Source organism: Myripristis murdjan, chromosome 5, assembly GCF_902150065.1.
Source record: "Myripristis murdjan chromosome 5, fMyrMur1.1, whole genome shotgun sequence".
In the NCBI taxonomy this organism is placed as follows: Eukaryota; Metazoa; Chordata; class Actinopteri; order Holocentriformes; family Holocentridae; genus Myripristis; species Myripristis murdjan.
This window is the reverse complement of record NC_043984.1, coordinates 21451352-21473850: the sequence shown is the minus strand read 5'-3', so window position 1 is coordinate 21473850 and position 22499 is coordinate 21451352. Positions and strand designations below refer to the sequence as shown.

Genomic DNA, 22499 nt, shown 5'->3' with positions numbered 1-22499 from the left:
TCTGCTATAAATGTCAAGTTAGTTTGGATTTCTAAACACTAAATCAGAGTCAAATGTTAGTGTTTTCAGTAGCCTGACTAATACTGCTGTAAATGTCAAGTTAGTTTGGATTTCTAAACATAAAATCAGAGTCAAATGTTAGTGTTTTCAGTAGCCTGACTAACAGTGTTATAAATTTGGTATACTTTTGATATCCGAGAAAAAAGTATACTTTTTATTATGCAATATTACATCATCAGTCAAAATTATTACATCAACATTTCTTTAAGGACCCAACTGAAAGGTATTATATCATCGCTAAAAATAGTATTACAATATCAGTCAAGACATTTGATTACATTATTGGTCAAGTTATTACATTATTGGTTTTTTTTACATTTTCAGGACATTATCACCTTATCTGCAGTTTAGCCACAGGTTATGGGTCAATCCACGCATCACTATTAATATTATTTAGACTTGTATGGACTGGTTAAGGTGTAACTTTTTTTTAGTTACAAAACTTTACAACCCTAGTACAATGCACTAATGTATGATAAAATCCTAGCTCACTGTGTTTCTGCTTTAACTTGACACGTCTATGATTGCCTCAGGTGTCAATGGCAGGACTCACAGCAAATGTGTGAGTTACATTAAATGCCTGGTGAATAATACACAAATTACACTACTCACAAAAAGTTAGGGATATTCAGCTTTCGGGTGAAATTTCAGGATGAAGCTAAAATTCATTATAACCTTTACAGGTGAACTTAATGTGACCTTCTGTAAACTTTCGAATGCACATGTCCAACTGTTCAATGTTTCAGTACTTTTTGCACAAGTTGCTGTTCTCTAACAAGGAGTTTAACGGCAAAATTCACATCAGGTGTTTGATGCTCCAGCTCATCGAGGTCGTATCATTAGGGAACGGCTGCTGGAGACTGGGGTACCTCAAATGGAGTGGCCTGCACTTTCTCAGACCTGAATCCCATAGAAAACCTATGGGATCAGCTGAGTCGCCGTGTAGAGGCTTGGAGCTCTGTACCCCAGAACCTCAATGTCCTGAGGGCCGCCCTTCAAGAAGAGTGGGATGCCATGCCTCAGCAGACAATAACTCGACTTGTGAACAGCATGAGACGTCGTTGTCAAGCTGTAATTGATGCTTAAGGGCACATGACAAGTTATTGACACTGACATTTTTTGTTGTGGTATACCCACCACTGTTGTTGGCTTTTGTTTCAAGAAATTGTTTGAGATGAGGAAATCACCAGTGTATGCTTCTACTTAAATGCCCTACTTTCATGATATAATATCACTGTAGTGTGAACATTTTACATTTTCCATAAATTTCACCCGAAAGCCGAATACCCCTAACTTTTTGTGAGTAGTGTATAATACCTGACCAAACCAAACCCGTGCAGCCAGCATATTGAAGTGAATGGGGACACACTTCTCGCGATATCTGGCAGCTGCGGTTTCACACACGCACACTCAGCTCGGTCTGGCTGCTAACCGCTAACCGTCACTAGCTGCTGCAGAGATTGTCATGTAGCTACCTTAACACTCACTCATTTACCAATGAAGGAGCTTCCAAACTGAGATTGGGGAGATGGGATTACGAAATATCACTGACGAGGTAAAGAGGACAGTTAACATACATTTTTTTGGGATGTTTTTTTCCCTGTCATAATTCCTGGACAGCTTGGCTTGACACCGCACAATACTGCACTCTTTTAAACTGTTTGAGGCACACTTGCAAACAGCCATCCACCGGCGCTGACTAAAATGATGTTTGTCTGGTTAATGTCGGCGAAATGTCGATTCAACTCGGGTAAATTATCATGTAGCCACAATAAATTCCGTTAGTCCTGCTTGTGACTTCTGACGTTGACGCCAGATAGCGCCGTAGCTAGTAAACACAGGGCTCTTGATCACCGTAAGTTTACTTTGGGTGAAGTAAGTTACACTTTTTATCTTCATATAATCATAGCATAATCGACAACACCGCCTACAGAGTTGCTTTAATTCCATGGGATTATATTGTAGCCGATAAAACGTTATATTGTCCTCGTTCTTTTGCATGTAACTTGCATCTTCTGTCCGAGTGTGACCCACATAATACCCGGAGTAAATGAAAAAATAAATAAATGAAGTACGGTTCTGATGCAATGGCTTTCTGTTTGAGTGAATACAAGTGGACAAAAGCGGTAAAAATGGACACCAGACGGTTCAGTTTTGTTGTTAAAATCACTTTAAACATTTCACAGTCTCAAATCCACTATTTGTTCTTTTGCGCAATCGCAGTTGTAGGCGCAGATGAATGTGGTGCACAGGCACTCGCACCGCAGGGTTTTGGGGGGGGTTTGCACATGATGATTTCCATGTTTGGTCCAAATGTAATCTGTGACATACCAGTCTGCAGAAATACAGAAAAAATCTCTGCAGACCTTCTTTTGAATTACCAGGATCCATTGATGAATTTAATAGTTCAGAGACACTAAACTTTTAAAACTTATTGTTGTGTTCGTCAATACAGGCTAAAGTGATTTTTCTGACTATGAAATAACAAGCCAAACAATTAAAAAAGCTTACATAATATTGTGATGAGTTCTGCTTGGTGGACCTCTTGCACAAATGACTAACTCTACTTTTCCCTTTTAAAAGATGCTCTGAAATTAAAACCACTGTGGGCTTTAAGAGATGTTTTTATCTAAAGATGTCATTTAAGAATGCGACAGGCCAAAAAGGTCACCAAAACTAGATTATGTCTTTCAGAGTATTTTGCTCAAAGGGGAACATTACCCACTCAGGCATAAAATTAGAGTTAAACAAGTTGCACAGCGGCATGCGTATAGCCTGTTTTCCCCTTGCTAATTTGTGTGCTTGTATGAAGCTGGAATAAATTTTCATTTTTTTGCATTCAAGGGATTTAAAATCTGCATGTTTCGATTCATATTTGGGGCCAACTTTAAGGTCCTCACCCACCTGTCTTTTTTAAAATGTGTACAGTGTTGAGTGGTATCTCCTAAAAAGCTGACTAATGGACTGTGTTGAAATTTATCTTGTCTAGTTTGAAATCATAAAATATACTCTGATTCCAGTAAGTTACAAATAAGGTGATGGAATATGTTCAGCTGGAGTCCCATTTCACCATTGCCTGTCTCTGTTCTGTTGCCTGCTCCTTGAAATAGAGTGAACTTGAGTATTTGTTTCATATTCAGCAATGCAGTACACCCCTAGCTGCAGCTTACAGAATGCCTGTTTATTAAGTATCATGAACTGAACATAAATTAGCATCTCTTAACATTTAAGTAGTTCATGTTGTCCTGTCACTGATTTGCCTTTTTTTCCCTTCTCTTTCAGTCTCCATTGGTCCAGGCTATATTCAGCCGAAATGCTGAGGAAGTCACATTGTTGCTGTGTCATAAGGAAAATGTCGATTCACTGGTAATATTGTCCCACATAAAAAGTCATATCAATTTGCATGAATTCTGCTACATTTTGGTGCAAATGTTGATTGTTTGAATTTGTAGGGTATAAAATGCCTGCAAACTGTAAATACTGTTATACAACTGTCAATCAGTGTTGAGGACAGCTTGATGGAATATCCAGTCTTGTAATCTTGACAATACATCACACAATTTGTGGTATCATTTAAATATATTTATATAATTAATACAGACCCAGCCAAGGTTGCACATCTATTCTAGTGTACATTATAGACAAAAACAAATCACTGCTAACAGGGACTTCAGAGTCACAACTGCACTCTGTATCTAGCAGAAAATAAAGAGGTGCAGATATTTCTTCACAGTATTGCAGAAATCAAGAGCAAATACACCTATGTCCAAATATTTTTTTTTCTCAGGATTTAATTTGTCATAGCTCTGTGTAGTAAACCAATGCACCTAACTGGCTTTTTACAATTACAGTTCACATTTTGCAGACGCTTTTATCCAAAGCGACGTGAGATTTTTATACACCACCAGCAAAGGTCTACTCAGGAGAGAACAACAACATCCATAAAGCCAGAAAGCCAGGACCAGAACCAGAGCCATACAGCCCTGGTTATGGAGTTTCAAGGCAGTGCAAAGAGGAAATATATAGAGTGCATAGAGAAAGAAAGAAAGCAGAGGCAGAATTTTTTTTTTTTTTAACATCCTGACAGGCACTCCCATCCTACTGTTTGAGATTCAAAGCCTTTTTTTTTTTTTTTTTTTTTTTTACTGATGAGAACCAGGACTAGATCTGATTGGGCTCCTTACTGAACAGACTAATCTATTCCCATAGGACCAAGAACAAAGCAGCCCCCTGCATGCAGCTGCTTATTTGGGTGATATCGTCATTATGGACCTTCTTATCACTTCAGGTAGTAAAAGTTTTTATTTTACTATTTAATACTTTCTAGTAATCAGGAGACCTATCATCAGCTGAATAGTTTTAATTATTTGAAAATTAACCCTTTCGGTAATAAGTGCAACGAGTCAGTCAGCAGTCAGTTACAGTGGTAGCACTCAAACCAAAATAACGAAGTCTCACATAATGAAGTCTCACTTTGGTTTTTGATCTCATTACAGGTGCAAGTGTCAATGCTAAGGACCAAGGTTGGCTGACTCCTCTGCACAGAGCAGCTGCCTCACGAAATGAAGTATATCTTGATTTAAAGACAAGACTTAGTCCTATGGATTTGATCACCATATCTTTAATGTTTGGTTGTAATATTCTTTGAATTTTGTTTGCCTTTGTCAGAAAGCTGTAGGGCTGCTTCTGAAGCGAGGAGCAGAGGTCAACTCGCAGGACAAATTGTGGCATACACCGTTACACGTGGCAGCCGCAAACTGGGCCACGCGCTGCGCAGAGGCCATGATATCACACATGTGCAGTGTGAATATCGCTGATAGGTCAGGAAGGACAGCCCTGCATCATGCAGCACACAGGGGCCATGGAGAGGTTAGTTGTAAAACTGCTAGAAGTACACACACTCTTCTTTGTTTGTCTGTTTTTTTAAATGCATGTTTGGTTGACAGTTTAAAATTTTCCAAATACATGGCAAGGCATTACATTTGATTTGTTTAAGCTAAGTGAAAGATAACTGGTGGCCATTGATGTAGTTTTAGTCTAAATGTTTTCACTAATAATATTACAGAAAAGTAATTTGTTTTGTGATGCATTTATTTTATTTTGAAGTTATCCGGGGCGTAAATAATTCTCAAGCTTTAGTCTAGTAACTTTAGTTCAGTAACCCTCTTTAGCGTTTCTGTAAAGCCGAACATGCAACCACCTCCTCAGACTGTGTATAACAGTGATTTCAGTTGTGATGGGTTCAAGCAATATTTGCCCCTCGATGTTAAAAAAAAATGCAGCTAGAACTTTAGGTGGGATTAAATTCCAGCATATGGTTGCTGAACAGTTGTTTTCACAATGGATGCAATCAAGATAAAAGTTTTTTTCACCAGATGCGCCCAGAGTACACTGATAGCCTACTGTTTTATAAAGACCTATGTTGATAATCAGATAATAGATGTCTCTTTTGTGTAGCTGTCTATTTTTTTCCAACTTGGAAGCCAGGTCAGACTGAAGAGTGTTAACAATACAACTGTTGTTCCGCTTTTGATCAGTGTTTTACTCGGCTGTTATGTTTCTCCAGATGGTGAATTTGCTTCTGAACAAAGGGGCCAATGTGAGTGCCACTGATAAGGAGGAAAGGCAGCCAATTCACTGGGCTGCATACCTTGGTAGGTGGCACACACTTAAAGGTCCATCCACCATTAACTTAAGGGAAGACAGATGTTTGACCTTTAGTAGTGATATGCAGCCAGCTTTAACTTCACCCGACCAGCTCACCCAAACATGGTGCTAATTTTAATAAAACTCAAACCCACATCTGCATGAACATGCTTTCCTAACATTGCTTAATGTCAGAATGTCTTCTGTATGGTATTTCATATTATTATTATGTTAATCTTTTCAGCAAAATTCCTAACTTTGTTTTGCTGACTATAGCACCCAATAATGTAATAATTTCCTGAAAATGTAATAACACCTGAAAATGTAGTAAAATTTGCACTTGATGGAAAATGTGACAAAATGTAATAACATAACACCTTCCTGGTTGGTCAAATAATATTTGACCAACCAGGAATATGTAATATTGTATAAAAGGTAAACTTTTTTCTTGGAAATGTAAATGTACAAAATTTATTATACTCCTAGTGTCATGTGCTGACTGAAAACTTGCTTACTTACACAAATACTCACCTATAAATGAATGAATGAAATACGTTGACACACAGCATGTTTGTAAAATGCACATACATGTGTATGACTGTCACGTATGTATGAGTGTCTAAGTTTATCCAGAAGACATCTCTCTATAAATAGAAGGGAGAAAAATAATACGGCATGGCACCCTTTGCACCTTTTGTGGGGAAGCAAGATCTCAACATGGCTGAAAGCTGAGCTGAGCAGCCAGAAATAGTCAGAATAAGACTAAAAAAAAAAAAAAAAGACTAAATTTTGGCACTTTTGTCAACAAAAAATAGTATTGAGGATAAAGGACAACTAAAATGATAGAGGGGGGATTTAAGTCAAGTTTATTTTTATTTCCCTTAGTTACAAGCATGTCTCAAAGGACCCTCCATATCTTATCACTTACAAACTCTTTTACATACTGCATCAAACACTCACCCCTGTGGATGATTTAGAGTCTCAGATTCACCTGCATGTGTTTGGATGTGGAAAGAAACGGGAAGCACCTGGAGGAAACTCAAAAGGAAACCTTACCACCAAGTTTCACGCAAACCCATTCAGAAATGTTTGAGATATCCTGCTAATAAACAAACAGATGGAATGGGACAAAAACATAACCCCCGCTGATCTCCATTGGTGGAGGTAATAAAGCAAAATGACCCAGTGCCCTGTCTAAAATATCCATGTCACCAAATTAAAATTGTGGAAGTGACCAGAGTTACCATAAATACCTCCATAATGTAGCACGAAGTGGAAACATTTGTGAACCTCAAACTGTTGATATTGTTGTATTCTTAATATGTGACAAATGAACATGGTTAGAAAAATGATGATGAGGTACAACTAGTTTTAAGAACTGTTAAAAATAAAACATGCATTTCTCTCGGTCAGTTACATTTTTGTTGATGAGGACAATATTACTGATATTGAGCATATATTATTGTGTGCTCTGCTTGACAAGTAAAATGTTTCCTCACTTTTTTGAAGGACGAGTGCTAGAAATGTGAAATCCTGCTTACAAGCAAACTACATAGCTTACATGCTGCAGCTGCTCACATAGCTGATTTACAGTTCCTCTGTCTAACTACATGACTGTGAAATCATTCCACAGTTGAATATTTCATTTAATTTGAGTTGTTAATGTGACTATATGTGTGGGAATCTCGTCCATATCCAACTACATACAGTTCAATTTAGAAACAACCAAAGATGCACACATCAAAAGTTCATCTCTCTTTACTTACAGTTGGTAATTATTTACTGATTGCCCTTTTATAGAGTAACTTGTAAACGGACGGTGCACAAATTCTAATTGCAGTAGTTTTGTGCTATTGTTGATGTGGACAAGGCTAATTAGTATTCTGAATATATTTGGCCATTGTATCAAATTTGCATTGTATTGTTACAGTTCTCACTTCAGATTAGCTGATTATCTTTTGGCTTTTTCAGGATATGCTGTATTGCTGAAAAAATGCAGTACATTTGTTTTATGATCATTTTGTATCGTACTTTAAATGAATATGTACTCATATAGGTTCAGCGCTTTAGCCTGATAGTGAAGCACAATGAAAGAGAGACATCAGAATATTTTAGCTAGTCAAATCAGCTGATTGGGGCGAAAATAGAGTTAAAACATTAAAAAAAAACAACAACAGCAAAGGTTAAAGGATCTTAAATGGAGTTTGCAAATAATGAAAATGAGCAAAAGAACAAGTTTCAGCTAATTCTGATTAAATGAGATGGTGGTGTAGTTGCCACACTGGCCTGGCCAGCACCCGTGGTCACTGTGTAAAGATAAACAGATGTTTCATTTTGTTTTGTAGAAACGGCGGGCTTGTAAAGCCCTTTGAGACAGCCAACAGTGATTAAGGGCTATAAATAAACTTGAACTTGAACTTGAAACTTGAAACTTGAATCTATCAAGTATAATAATAAGCTCAATAATAGTAATAAAAGCGTGATAAACTCAAGGAACAAAGAATGCTAATTCAACTATAAGAAAGAATAATAAACTCACCAATAAAATCAAGTAGCCTATGATTTTTCATTTAGGTAATGATAACAGCCATCCAAATAACAGCTCAAAACTGTTTGGCTTGCCAAGGTGAGAGAAAAATGTCAACACAACTCATACAAATAAGATGAAACCAAGGCTACTTTGTCTCACAAAAATGTTAAATGCTTTATGGGGTGAAAATCTAATAACAGTATTGAGACAGGCTGGCCTGTACACTAACTGTGCTTCAGTGTGCAAACAGATCAGTGAGAGATAAGGGGGTCTTGGGAGTACTAATGCATGGCAGATGCTTGTAGTAAATGTGAAGCTCTTCTTGCAGGACATGTGGAGGTTGTGAAGCTGCTGGTGTCTCACAGGGCTGATGCGATGTGCAAGGACAAACATGGATACACTCCACTCCATGCTGCAGCTGCCAGCGGCCAGTTAGACGTGGTCAAATATCTGTTGAGACTGGGGGTGGAGGTAAAGTGGCTTGGGGACGTCTCTATTTGAAAATGGAAATCATTTTCTATTTTGAGACATTAATACAGCAGCTGGGTGTTTGTGTGTGTATTGATTGTACATCCTATAAAGGACAATGCTATTTTGCTAATTTTCTGCATTGTGTCTCTTTTATATCAGATTTTATCTATTGGTCAATTGTCAAACCTTTCCTGAATGCCAAAATTAAGCCAAAGGGTTTTGAAGCCCATAGAGTTACCTTACATAAGAGGCAGGAGCATTTTTAACTCACTAACTGACTTATCAAATGCTTATAGCACTGTTAATTATGCAGATTCTTTAATTATAGTTTTCATGAGCAAACATACAAATGGCTGCATAATTACTCTCTCAACAGACAGCAGTTTGTATTTACAAATAACTGGATGTCAGTGATGTGGTGTCCTGCAGAGCTCCGTTCTTGGACCCATGTTATTTCAGGTCGACATCCGTGACCTTGTTCCTGCATCCTCACTGGCGCTTATTTTTTTTGCTTTTTTTGTTGTTGTTGTTGTTGTTGTTCTTTCTTTGCTGATGATACTAACTTCATCTTGTCGGCTGAAGTTAATTTTAGTTGAGAAGGAAATTATTTCAGCAAAGCGCAAACTATCCCTCAATATATTACAAAATATTAACTGTAAACAAAAAATACAGCAATACAAGTGCCTCTCTCTCCCTGCACATAAATGAAAGTAATCAAATTTTATCAACCAGTCTTCTTGAGTGGTTAAAAATTTATATGGTGAAAATATGTTGTCCATATTGTCTCTTGGTATCATCAGCAAGCAAAAATGTACTTTAACATTGTATTATGGTATAATTTAATCATGCTTCTCATACTGCAGTGTTGTTTGGGCAGCCTAAGAAGGCTATCATCTATTTTTGACCTCACTAAAGCTTTGCCTCCTCTGTCTGGCAGATTGATGAGGCCAACGCCTTTGGGAACACGGCGCTCCACATGGCCTGCCACACAGGGCAGGAGGCTGTGGCCGGGGAGCTGGTGAACTGCGGTGCCAATGTCAGCCAGCCCAACCACCATGGCTACACGCCACTGCATCTGGCTACTGTCTCCTCCAATGGGGCGCTCTGCCTGGAGCTGCTAATCAACAACGGTGCTGATGTCAATGTGCAGGTTAAGATCAATTTCATGGTATTAAAACAAAATGGATTAAATAAAAACTGGTATGTAGGAAATCTAGGCATTGGTCAGATGATTAACAATCAATCTATCTGTGTTTTCTGATGTATTATTATGAAACATAATGTGTGGTTTGTGTTTCCATTTGACAGAGTAAAGAAGGGAAGAGCCCTCTGCATATGGCTGCTATTCACGGGCGTTTTACACGATCCCAGATCCTTATCCAAAATGGTAATGTTGAAATTGGAGCTGCAAAATACTGACAGTAGACGTCCCATTGTAATACGGGTTTGACTGTGAAAAGCTACAAATAAGTGTCAGGTTTCATACCTGCTTCAGTTAACAAAACAACATCCTGGCTCTCTAGGCCTCACATGGCTTTCTGATCGAACATAATGTGAAATACCCCAATACAAAACACTGACAACTTCCTCTGTGTTTTTCCTTCTCTGTACAGGTGGCGAGATTAACTGTGTTGATGTGTACGGTAACACTCCTCTTCATGTTGCTGCTAGGTATGGTCACGAGCTATTGATCAGCACCTTGATGACAAATGGTGCTGACACATCCAGGTAAGTCTGTCTGTCTTTTTTTTTCTTTTTTTGGTAGAACAAAATACGATTGTTTTTTAAAGTAGTTTGTTCATTTAGTCATTTGATGTAATACATATCTGACATGGCTGAAAGTAGCTTCTAAAATAAGCTTCAAAAGGCAGGGTGTTATATGACAGTGTTATTTCACATTTCAGGTATTAAAATACGGAATATTGTTTTGCAGCTGAAACATCAAACTGTTAAGTGTCTTCCAGTCTAACGTAATACAATTGATAATAGGAACCATGACAACACAGGAAAATATGTTAGATTTTTGCATTGAATAACCAATTACAGATTTATATATGACTTCCATTATGTTAGTGTTGAGACAATACACAGCATAACACACATTGTTTTATCTGTGTTCCAAGGCAAGGGATTCATGGGATGCTTCCACTACATTTGGCTGTGCTCTACGGCTTCTCAGACTGTTGTCGCAAGTTGCTATCCTCAGGTGAGCATCTGTTTGATGTATCTAGTTGTGTTACAAAGCATTATCCCCCTCTCTGGCAAGTCCAGTTTAACATTTTAATTACTGATGCAACTCTAAAAGTGTCCACAGATTATCTTTCCAAAGTGTTATTTCTGTTTGTGCATCATGTAGGTCAGCTGTACAACATGGTGCCGTCTCTGACCGGCAGCAGCTCACTGCCAGCTGGGTTTGATATAAACACCCCAGATAACCTAGGGCGGACCTGCCTGCATGCTGCTGCCTCTGGAGGGTGAATGAACACACACACACCTATACGCATATATATGTGTTAAGGATTTGTATCTCTCTTGTATACTACCTCCTAGTGTTAACATGTAAAACATTTCACACTCAACACAAGTGCTCAAACATCTCGGTCTCATGGTAACTTCACACCAGGATTCATTTTCACTGTTTCATTCGTGTTTTGGCTTTTGGAAATTTCTCTGTCTCAGGCTCCCGGTATTTATTTTCTCGTCATTTATTTTAGATAATTTTCATGGGCACCAGTGGATGGGGCATCTTTTTGTTAACCTAATTAGTTAGATTAGCAGTTCTCAGGAGGCACTGTCTTAGGGGTATTTTATGACATGTTTGAGCCTTGGTTTCTTATTCATGCTAGTTCCTTTCCTGAGTGTTTTATTTTTTTATTTTTTTTATTTTTTTACTTTTATATAAAATACATCTGGTTTATATAGTGCAGATTTATGGTTCTTCAAGGAATGTAATACTTGACACATAATTTGTAATTTTGTTGACATTCTTGCTAATGTCAACAAAACCACAAGTTACAAAATGTTGGTTAAAATTAGGTCACAGTTTGGATTGAGTTTTACAGTGTATTTTACATATTCACAAATGTTGATCTATAAAGCTGCAATGGCTGAGGATATGTGGGCAATAATGATGATATGATTCAATATGCAACCAACTAAATGTCCACTACAGCAGTGTAACTAATAGTGCTGAGCATTACATATGAGACTACATTAAAAATCTGTTTCACTACTGTTGAAAGTTAGCAGAAAGTGTTAGCAGAAAATAGACTAGAGCATGAATCAAAAATTACCTTAATTTGTTGTGCTTGAGAGATTCTTTGACTTAAAAAACAAACTTTACTTTTTCCCTTTTGGCAGAAATGTTGACTGTCTCAACTCCCTGTTAAATAGTGGCGCTGACTTGAGTATAAAGGATAATTTGGGAAGGTAAGAATCACTACATAAAAACATGTAGAAATAGATCAGCATTGAATAATGCAACGGCATTGGCATGAATGAATCACTGATTACAGCTAAAATTTAACGCTGCTGCGACTCTGTGTTACCTGATATCTTGGTTGTCCCACATTCTGCCTCCCAGGGGTCCTCTGCACTACGCTGCAGCCAATGGGAACAGCCAGTGCACCATTGCCCTGGTGAGAGCTGGAGCTGAGGTCAATGAGCTCGACCTGACAGGCTGCAGCCCTCTGCACTATGCAGCTGCTTCACACACCTTCCGTGGGTGAGAGACGCTGTGCACACACATCAACAGTGAAAGCATCCCTGCTGTACTTGATGTGTGATTTGATATTCATGCAGCTCATAATGAATCTGATCAACATGCGAGGTTAAAAACATCCTCCTTTGGTTCCCACAGAGCGGACAGACATGACTCTGACACCAACTGCAGTGAGGAGAAGGAAGAGGAGGCCTTTTTGTGAGTCACAGATAATTAATAGATCATAGACCATAGAGCATAGATACTCAAAGTCCAGCCCTCTGGGACATTGATGGTGGCCCCCCTGAAATCAAATCCCAAAGGATTTGTACAGAATGACTGCAATTCCAGGGTTTTCCTTTAACCCTGTGAATCCCAGGAGCCTGGGGACAGTAGATTTGAACAAAATTCACTTCAGTCCTTTTTATTTTTCATTTGTGGGAATCTTTTAATTTTATTGTACTTTGATGGTATTTTCCTTGTAATTTATTTCTAAATATACAGTCATAATCATTGCAGATATGCTTTTCTGGTCCTGGTCAATTTTTATTTTTTCTAATTTTACAAACACATTCCTGTCATTTTCCTGTTTTTTAGAAATTGTTTACTAATCATCAGACAATTTTGATTTTACTTATTAAATTTAATTTTAAATGTATAATGATTTCAGAGGGTTAAAAGGAAATTAGGTATTGCAGTTGTGCCTTATGGCATGGTATATTCAGCACGTTACAGCAGGACAAATGATTGGGATATTTTGAATGGAAAGAGATCAGTAATGGCTCGTTTTATCCAGTGGCCCCTGCCTGCCTTTATTTTCCAAAATTGGCCCCTGACCTGAACTCAGTGAGTATCCCTGCAATAGAGCCTCTTGGAACTACATACGTATAGGCTGCACTTACATTATCGTTTTTGTTGTTGTTATTGTTGTTGTTGTTTTGTCCACGTGACACAGATGTGTTTTTTTTTTCAAGCAGGGTAAACTCAAAATTCTGATCTTGTCAAATTAGATTAGGGCACTTTCATTTATTCATGTGTTTGGTTTTGTCCCCACTGAGCAGACTCACATGTCTATTAGAGCATCATTATTCATTTACTGTGAGGAGTGGTGAACATATGGAGGATCGAAGCAACAACAACAAGGAGACATTTAATAAATGCATGGGAGTATGCTTCAGTCTAAGCCCTTTTTGCCCTCTTGCCCTCAGCCTCAACATCTGAAGAACTGCCATCACACTGCTGTTTTTGAGGGAATTATCTCAAATTATCAACTTTATATCTCCACTAATATTAGAAATATGTATTAAACTAGTGTAACAGACACAACCGTTACATTTTGCAAAATATTTAAAAGATAGTTGAAAAGAAACTGAGGCAGAGGCAGTTTTATGAGCCAACATCACAACATGCACACAAATAGGGGTAAGATGTAATTAGGCAGATGTGCAAAACTAGAAATGGTACAAATTTTACAAATTGAATTTTACCAGGTTAGGATTTACTTGCAACATGTAAAGTTATAGATTCATTTAATTGTTTATGAGAGAGGCTGGACAGGATTACATGTGATTCTGGGTCCTTGTGTCAAAGCTTAGTGGGTTCCTTCTCTCTCTTTCTCTCTCTCTCTCTCTCTCTCTCTCTCTCTCTCTCTCTCTCTCTCTCTCTCTCTCCCTCTCTCTCTCTCTCTCTGTGTGTTTGTGTGTGTTTAGATGTTTAGAGTATCTGCTCGACAATGGGTCAAATCCAACTCTGAAGAATGGCAAGGGGTACAGTGCTGTCCACTATGCAGCAGCTTATGGGAACAAGCAGCACCTTGAATTGGTCAGTTCTTTCTATGATTTTCCAGGGATTGATTGTGCTAACAGTGTGTTTTTGTACAGAGTTAAATGTTTGTGTGCTCCACTTTACTGTTTTTTAATTGTCACTCATGCAGCTCCTGGAGATATCTTTTAACTGCCTCGGAGAAGTTGAAAGTAATGTTCCAGTCAGTCCATTGCACTTAGCTGTGAGTACAAATCAGAATTCTCCTTGAAGGAAATGAACAGATTTTAATAGATGCTGGAGTTTTAATTGAACAAGCTAAAGCCACTTTATTCACATGACATTTCTTTTTTTTTCTTTTTTCTTTCTTTCTTTTTTTTTTTGCATGTGTTCTACCTCTGCTTTACAGGCGTACAATGGTCACTGTGAGGCGCTGCGTTTACTGTCTGAGACATTAGTGAGTTTGGACGTGCGTGACATTGAGGGCCGCACTGCCCTGCACCTCGCGGCCCAGAGGGGCTTCACCCAGTGTGTGGAGGTGCTGCTCAAACACCAAGCCTCTTGCACACTCAAGGACTACAAACATAAATGGACTCCTCTCCACACTGCAGGTGTGTGTGTGTGTGTGTGTGTGTGTGTGTGTGTGTGTGTGTGTGTGTAGTTCACATTGAAAGTGAGTGTTCAACTCCCAAACCCTCCCACAGATTCACATCCAGGGTTCCTATAGGTCATGAGATTTCTGGAAAATCAGGAAATGCTTGGGATAAGTCATGGGCCATCAAGTAAATTTTGCCAGCCTCAGTTTTCATCAAATGTGATAGCTATTTTACATTGGGTTCATGTTATGTTCATTTCCCCTGCCGCGTAAAATGCAATAATACATTTTTAAGTGCAACTTGGAATTGGAAGTGAGTTTAAAATTCTGCTCAAGAAAAAAAGTCATGTTATCTTCATACAGGCCCAAGAAATTCAGCATTTCAGTCATGGAAAATCATGGAAAAGTGAAGAAATTTTACTTTTGATAGAATAGAAAAACCTGCAAATTGGGCTTAGAATTGATAATGCATATCTCTAATCTCTTATCTCTATATAAAGTCTAGTCTGACTTTAGCATTAGACATTTTGATTAAAAGAAAATAATGCAATAATGTCCCTTCTCCATGTTACAAATTTGTGTCATTTTTTTTTTTTTTTTAAGAAGTCTAAGAGTTTTTTTTTTTTCACACATCCAGCTGCTGAAGGCCAGATGGACTGCCTGCTCATTCTGGTGAATAGGAAGGAGATGGCAGACATCATCGACAGCACAGATGACCAGGGACAGTGAGTCACCAAAACAATCCTGATCTCATTTGTTATTATATGTGACCAATTAGATAAACAACAGCTTTTTTTATTATTTTTTTTTTATAAAAAATAAGTGAAAACAGACAACGCTATGTCCAGCTGCATACCTTTAATTTTTAGCTAGAGAGCAACTGAGTTTTGTTCAGGGATTTCAGGTAGTGAGTACCATCGCACCCACTCAACTGTAATTTACTATAGTTAGTAATAAGCTAGTAACACTAAAAGCACTACATCAGAGACAAAGGAATTGTTTTTGCGCAAACATATTTATTATAATCAGTTTGAAATGATAATTTAAATATCATGAAATGGTACATAACACTGCAGTTAACTTTATTTTGAAAAATGAACACCGGAGTCATCAACCGCTTGTTTGATTACTGTCTGCAGCGTGCTCGCAGAGGGAGAGAAAAGGGCAAGAGAAAGGTACCTAGGCAAGATTAAATTTAATCCAGTTTTTTGTTCAAGCCTGTGAAAACGACCCTAATGTTATCGTTAATGTTAACACTGTAGGGACTATAATTTCCGCAATCACGAAAAAACATTACAACAACTTCACCGGCACCGTATAAGTCCAAAAGGCAGAGAAACTTTGCAGGCTACAGCCATAGACATAATATACGTATATTATGTCTATGGCTACAGCTGTGCACTGACATAGATTGTGTAACAAAGCGAACAGGTGCCACTCGGCTCGCCACTCACTGGCTAACAGCAGCACACTGGCTTAGCTTGTCTATTCAGAGAAGAGGTATCACTTTGGCTTATTTTTCAATCGTTATTATAACAGGCATACTACTGCTCATTCACTGGTAGCTGAATTGTTAGGTCTGTTTGATAAGTAATTTACATAAAAAAAATAAATAAATAAATAATTGAATATATTTTGAAATAGGGCGGGCGGGCGGGGGGTGGGGGGGAGGTGTGTGTGTGTGTGTGGGGGGGGGGGGTCAACGACGCTGAAGCCCTCCCCCACAGTTTCAAAAAATCCTAGAGGAAACCCTGTCTGTTTATGCGGGATGAAAGAGGATTGTTCTTTCTGTATGCAGGACGGCTCTTATGTTGGCGGCTCTGGGCAGTCACACAGATTGTGTCCACATCCTGTTGGAGAAAGGAGCTCAGGCGGATGCCGCTGACAGGAAGGGTCGCACTGCCTTACACAGAGCAGTGAGTGGACTTGATGTATTTACATAAGTTGCATCACTATGTGTTGAACGACATAATTCTGTAGAAAGGGGAAGAAAATGTACCTTCACAGTGCCCTGAATGTCCCTTATTTTTCTGCTGCTTATATTAAATCCCCTGTCCTCCCACTACAGGCCATGGTGGGTAGTGAAGACTGCATATGTGCTCTCTTAGAACATGGGGCTTCAGCTTTATGCAGGGATTCTCAGGGAAGGACCCCAATGCACCTTGCAGCGTCTTGCGGCCACACAGAGCTCCTCCGCAGTTTGCTAAACGCCGCCACGCAAGCCGATTCCCTGGACTCCATGCTGGACTACAGTGGCTACACACCCACACACTGGGCTGCATACCATGGTGAGACATCCATGGCAAACCTGCATGACAAATACTGCTGTAAAGAGAACAGGTTTATCTCAGTGTTTTTATAGTGCAAATAAGGATATGAATAGACATAAAAGATGAAACAAGATGAATGGACCTGAGAGCTTTAGAGAAAAACACCTGCACAGTCTGCAGGAACACAGAACAAACAAGAGGTTCTGGAAGCAGGCTGGAAAAAATGAGGGAAAGTTACATGTGTGGTAAGAGTAGGTTGCGCAAAATTTTGTACTGCAGAGTCTAAAAAGAGATTTTGCTCTGTATTCAAGAACCAAAATCCTTATATTGGAGTCAGTATCAACACTTTTCTATTTCACTGCATTATTTCAGCAATAGTTGTCACTGTCTGTTGTTCAGATACTTGACTGTCTTATAAATTGCAAGCATGGTGAAACCTGCTTTTTTGGCAGGCATTGTGTATTAATCATTTGTTATCTGTGTCTTTCAGGGCATGAGCGCTGTTTAGACATTTTACTTGAAAAGAAGCTATTCAGTGTCCAGGAAGGTAATCCCTTCACCCCATTGCACTGTGCTTTGTGAGTACCTTATTTAATTAATTTAAATGCCAATTACACTTCATCTGTCTGAGTTCATATGAGGTTCTCTTCAAGAATTTAACAACTCTCTCCTCTTATTCTTAACATGCAGGATTAATGGCCATGATGGTGCTGCTGAACTTTTAGGAAAGACTGTTGGGACTCAAATGGTTAACATTAGAGATACCAAAGGAAGGTGGGTGCAGCTACTACTCATAAAAAACTGTGCCTTCATCTCTAAGGATGTGGCACTTCTGTCCACAGACAGTAAATGCAAAATTATTTTGCAACATTCAATTCAGTCAGTCTGGTTCTGTTAATCTTAATCTGTCTGTGTACGGTTTGGTGGCCGACCCGTGTCTGCAGGACCCCGCTGCATGCAGCTGCTTATTCTGAAAATGTGGCTGGGCTCCAGCTCGTCCTGGCTCAGGGGGCAGAGGTTAATGCTGTGGACCATTCTGGACGCTCTGCTCTTATGGTGGCCGCTGAGTGTGGACACAACGTGGCTGTTGGTATGTGATTGAAATACTGATACCTGTACCTCATACATTATCGGTGCCTCAGAGGAGTTTGCTTTTAAACAAGATTGGACAATTTTCAGTTCAGGAAAGGGTGAAAGATACATGTTTTTTCTTACCATTTACCTTACCATTTGTTAAAACAAACAACTACATAATTGCCCAGCACTTCTCTAAAATATGTAGTGAATCAAGGGAGACAGGAATAACTATTACATCTACTGTGTGGCTGCTTTGTTACCCTTGCAGTTGTTACTTACTTACTGGTCACTGGTAATTTTGGTGATCTAGAAGTATGTTTTTTCTACTCTTGTACTCATCCTATATTGTTCAAGATTAGGGCATAGGCTAAATATTGAAGGCTAAAATATTAAGGCCCTGTGTTACTATAAGAGATGTTTTGTTCTTCACATTTCAGAGCTCTTGCTGCACCAGGCTAAGCCAGACCTGAACCTGCTGGATGCCAATGATAACACCGCCCTTCACTTAGCTTGCAGCAAGGTCCCTCATACCTACAAACACCTGCACACATTTTCAGTTTCACAGACATGCATCCTTTTCTTTAAAATATAATCTGTACTAAAAATACTACATGCCAGGCTCTAACTCACACCTGCAAATATAAACCTGCTGATGTTGATTCTCACGCACATTTCACACTCATGTACACCAGTCCACTTTGTTGAATCACTTTCACGATATGTTTTGGATGTGTGTTGCACTGCAGGGTCATGAGATGTGCGCCCTGCTGATCCTTGGAGAAATCAGTGACTCTTCCCTCATAAATGCAGCAAACAGCGCACTCCAAATGTAAGTTAGCATTTTAAAGGTGCCTTGAAGCACTGGCCACTAAACTCCTTCTATTCATAAAAAACACCGCTGTATTCAGTATTTAAATATTCATTCATTCTGTTTGTCGCATTCTTACTATGTGCACAAAGAACAGCTTAATACCTTTGAGTGCATATGCACATCTGAATAATGATGGGATATCTCAATAATAATGAGTATCATGTATTGCAGAACAGTACGTTGAAATTTAATTAAAAATACCTGTGTGGTAATGTAATACACAGATTGTTTTACCCCACATATGATGCTAATGAGTTGACTTTTTTACTTTAAAGACTTATGGCCAAAACCAGAAATGAGAGACAAGAGTTTGTCTCATCTCTTAACCTTTCATATCATCCTGATGTGCAGCACAGTGCCAGTAAGAGCATTCAAATGGATTAACAGGGAAACACTGATACTGCACATTTTCTTGTTCACCACTTTTTGCCCTGCAATGTAAAGAAATTCATTTTGAGGTCAAAGTTCAATCAACCATTCTATGACTCCACAAAGAAAATCTGTCATTCAGTCTCACTGGAGCTCCATATTCAGTCCATGATAGCAGAAAGTTTTGGACCATTTTTCTGTCTTTTCATTGGGGAGCGTGATAGAGTGTATAAGAGAGAAAAGAGGAAAATGTTACATGACAAAGCTGGTGAACTCAATTAGGCTCATGCCAGGATGTTCTGCACTTTGTCTGCTGGTCCATCAGGGCACACTGACCTCAAAGTGTCTTTATTTGCTTTCGAGCTTAGTATCAGTGTTGATGGTGTTGACATGGTGAAAGGAAAAGCATATGTGAAAAAAAATTTAATCTTTCAAATTTTGTGAGTTGGCATTCCCCTCAAGATAAAGATGCTTCCCTATCCTCATGTAGGCCTCTTCACATTGCAGCAAGGAATGGCCTGGCGACTGTAGTGCAGGTACTGCTCAGCAGAGGAGCAGCTGTAATGGCCGTAGATGAGAAGGGTAAGCAAAACTAAATAAGCTCGTAAAGCTTGTATGTCATTTCTGTCATTGTTTTAAAATTCCCACTTTGCCTGCCAAACACAGTCAATAATTGCACTGGCCAAGTACAAAATGACTTAAGACGGGTATGTCTCTGGCTTTTTTTTTTCTCTCCCTCTGCAGGCCACACACCAGCCTTGGCCTGTGCCCCTAACAAGAATGTGGCTGACTGTCTGGCCTTGATCCTCTCTACTATGAAGCCTTTCCCTCCCAGAGAAGCCAGTACTGTCACAACCTCCCACTTGAACCCTATACTTAAGCAGCGGGGCATGGCTGTCACCTGCGGGTCCTTGGCCAATGGCAAGCTAGGCCATACCTACGTGAAGGATTGCCAAAACACAGTTGGTGTGCATGGATGTCTGACTGAGTGAAATCCCATCCCAGTGTAGCTCTAAACGATTTAGGCAGAGCATCTAATCGTTCTCGTACACTTCCTGTCGGGCATCGATGGAACCAGAATTGGAAAAACCAAAAGTCATTTCACTTAATGATTCCCATAATCAGTTCCCAGGTTTGTGGGTTTGTTGTTGTTCTTCCTGTTTGCATCGGGATGTACAAGACGTCATGCTTGGGACTGTGGCAAGAAACCGCTCTAGTGTGATTCAGTTCGTTTGAACAGATAATGCCTTATTTTGTCCTCAAACTACCCTCTTTGAATAGTGACTAAGTTCCCAACAGGGACTTCTGAGCAAATGTTGAATTTTGTAAAAGCTCGGGCAGAAGACAAGGATCTTGACCAAACATTAAGCAGCAGAAGAATATAAAGCCTCTTTCACACAGAGTTCCACATATATTACTTGGATAACCTGTCAGGCACTGCTAGTGGTTTTCACTATTCACACATGCAGCTACTTTCAGGAACATTTCTGTCTTGCGCCTTTTCACACATGTGATGGCAATGCTGGAATAGATGGGTCAAGGGACAGCCCAGCAGATGGCGTTAAGACAACTGTTCTGGATGCCAACCGCCATGAATTTCAACAGAAGAAGAAAAAGATGGGACAAGGCCAGATGTACATATTATTTTCAGCAACATGGTGGGCGAGGAGCTGTTCGTGTCCGGTTTCCTGTCCAATTTCCAGCCATTCAAAAAATAATTCGTATTGCAGTTATCAAATCACCTGCGAGGCAAAGCAACCATAAACAAAGTTGCGGATTCAAATAAGTTATCATTGGAGTCTTGTGATTGGTTTGATTGGTTTCTCCACGTGAAAATGTCTTGGTCAGAAGGATGTAACCTTTAACATGCCCTTCCCTGCAATGTTACTGCTTCTGTTCACAACACAGCCTTACCGGCATTTTCCCTGAAATGTTACCAGGCCTTTAGGCAGGAAATTGGCGGTACACATTGATCCCTGCTCCCAGCCACACACGACCCCATGCAGGAAGTGTTCCTGAACATTTCAGCAAGGGACAGCACGTGTGTATTATTTTTTTGATTATCAATGCACACTGGATGACATTGTGAACTTGAGCTTTCTTGATAATCACAGAAAAACGCAACAAAAGTGTGGAAGTGCTGAGGAGCAAAACCACTAAAGTGAATCTGAATTGGACATGCACGTGCAGTGGACTTTTTATCGCTCTGTGAAAAGTTTGCTCCATTTTGGGAATTGACAAAGGGAATCATTAGGAATCAAAGCAATAAGAGGGAGCCGTTATTCATCAGCATTACAAAGATCAAATCAATTCCCAACTCTGCATACAGCCAAGGGCAAGTATGTGTGTGCACGTATGCACCTGTATGTGTGTTGGAGTGCGTTTCTGCATATAGGCATTGCTTCCTTGTCTCATTACTTGTAAATATAACAGGTGCTGTAAAACTTTAATTCTATTGAGATAACTCTATTTTGTCCTGAATTATTATCATGACCTTGAAAACTTACACTACGTTGTAGTTTTGTTGAAATAATAGATAACTTTTACTTGTACAAAAAAATCTAAGCTTGCAAATCCCAAATGACTGAGAATTTTTCTCAGGTGGCACAAATTATGGCTTCTGTGTGTACTGTACTGTAGTCGCAATATAAAGCACATCTTGAGCTGGACCTCACTCAAAAAAAAAAAAAAAAAAAAAGGAATATATAACTGAAGAAGTAAAGCGAGGAGGAGGAGGAGAGGAAATGTAAATGAAAGGTCAGAGAGAATGAAAACTCTGCAGAAATACCCCAGAATAAAAGCACATTTACTGATCAGGGAACAGAAGTACATACATCTTTTTCTGCACAGACCATTTCTTTCTGGTCTTTTGCTTTCTTTCCTGAAATTTATAATATCTAATGCACCAGAAAATGTCTGATAAAAGACCAGAAACTGAAATAACTGTCTTTTTTGAGAGTTAATTTTCTGCATGTTCCTTATCTCCTGGTCCATTGAAATATCCCCTGTGGGTGTCAGATATGTCTTGACATTAAACAAATCTCTGCCCGTGGAATATGAAACTGACAAATCAGTTTTGTGGACTGTTAGGGACTCAGACAAAGAGGGAAAATAATACAAAAAAATCACAGAGCATACACATTTCCTGT

The 22499-nt window shown here is 39.1% G+C and overlaps 1 protein-coding gene across 1 annotated transcript; it reads left to right on the top strand.

The window, feature by feature from the left end:
• The first annotated feature begins 1477 nt into the window (after positions 1–1477).
• On the top strand, positions 1478–22101 carry ankrd52b (ankyrin repeat domain 52b). The gene is made up of 28 exons (XM_030050832.1): positions 1478–1615; positions 3343–3426; positions 4270–4348; positions 4557–4627; positions 4729–4929; positions 5627–5714; positions 8565–8707; positions 9645–9857; positions 10016–10094; positions 10321–10435; positions 10831–10913; positions 11064–11181; positions 12068–12136; positions 12291–12431; positions 12567–12626; positions 14117–14228; positions 14341–14412; positions 14578–14779; positions 15401–15488; positions 16562–16679; positions 16832–17051; positions 17524–17611; positions 17724–17807; positions 17978–18123; positions 18548–18630; positions 18857–18939; positions 19841–19932; positions 20095–22101. The coding sequence occupies exons 1-28, from the start codon at positions 1589–1591 to the stop codon at positions 20340–20342; spliced, it is 3207 nt and encodes a 1068-aa protein (XP_029906692.1). The 5' UTR covers positions 1478–1588; the 3' UTR covers positions 20343–22101.
• Positions 22102–22499: the final 398 nt, after the last annotated feature.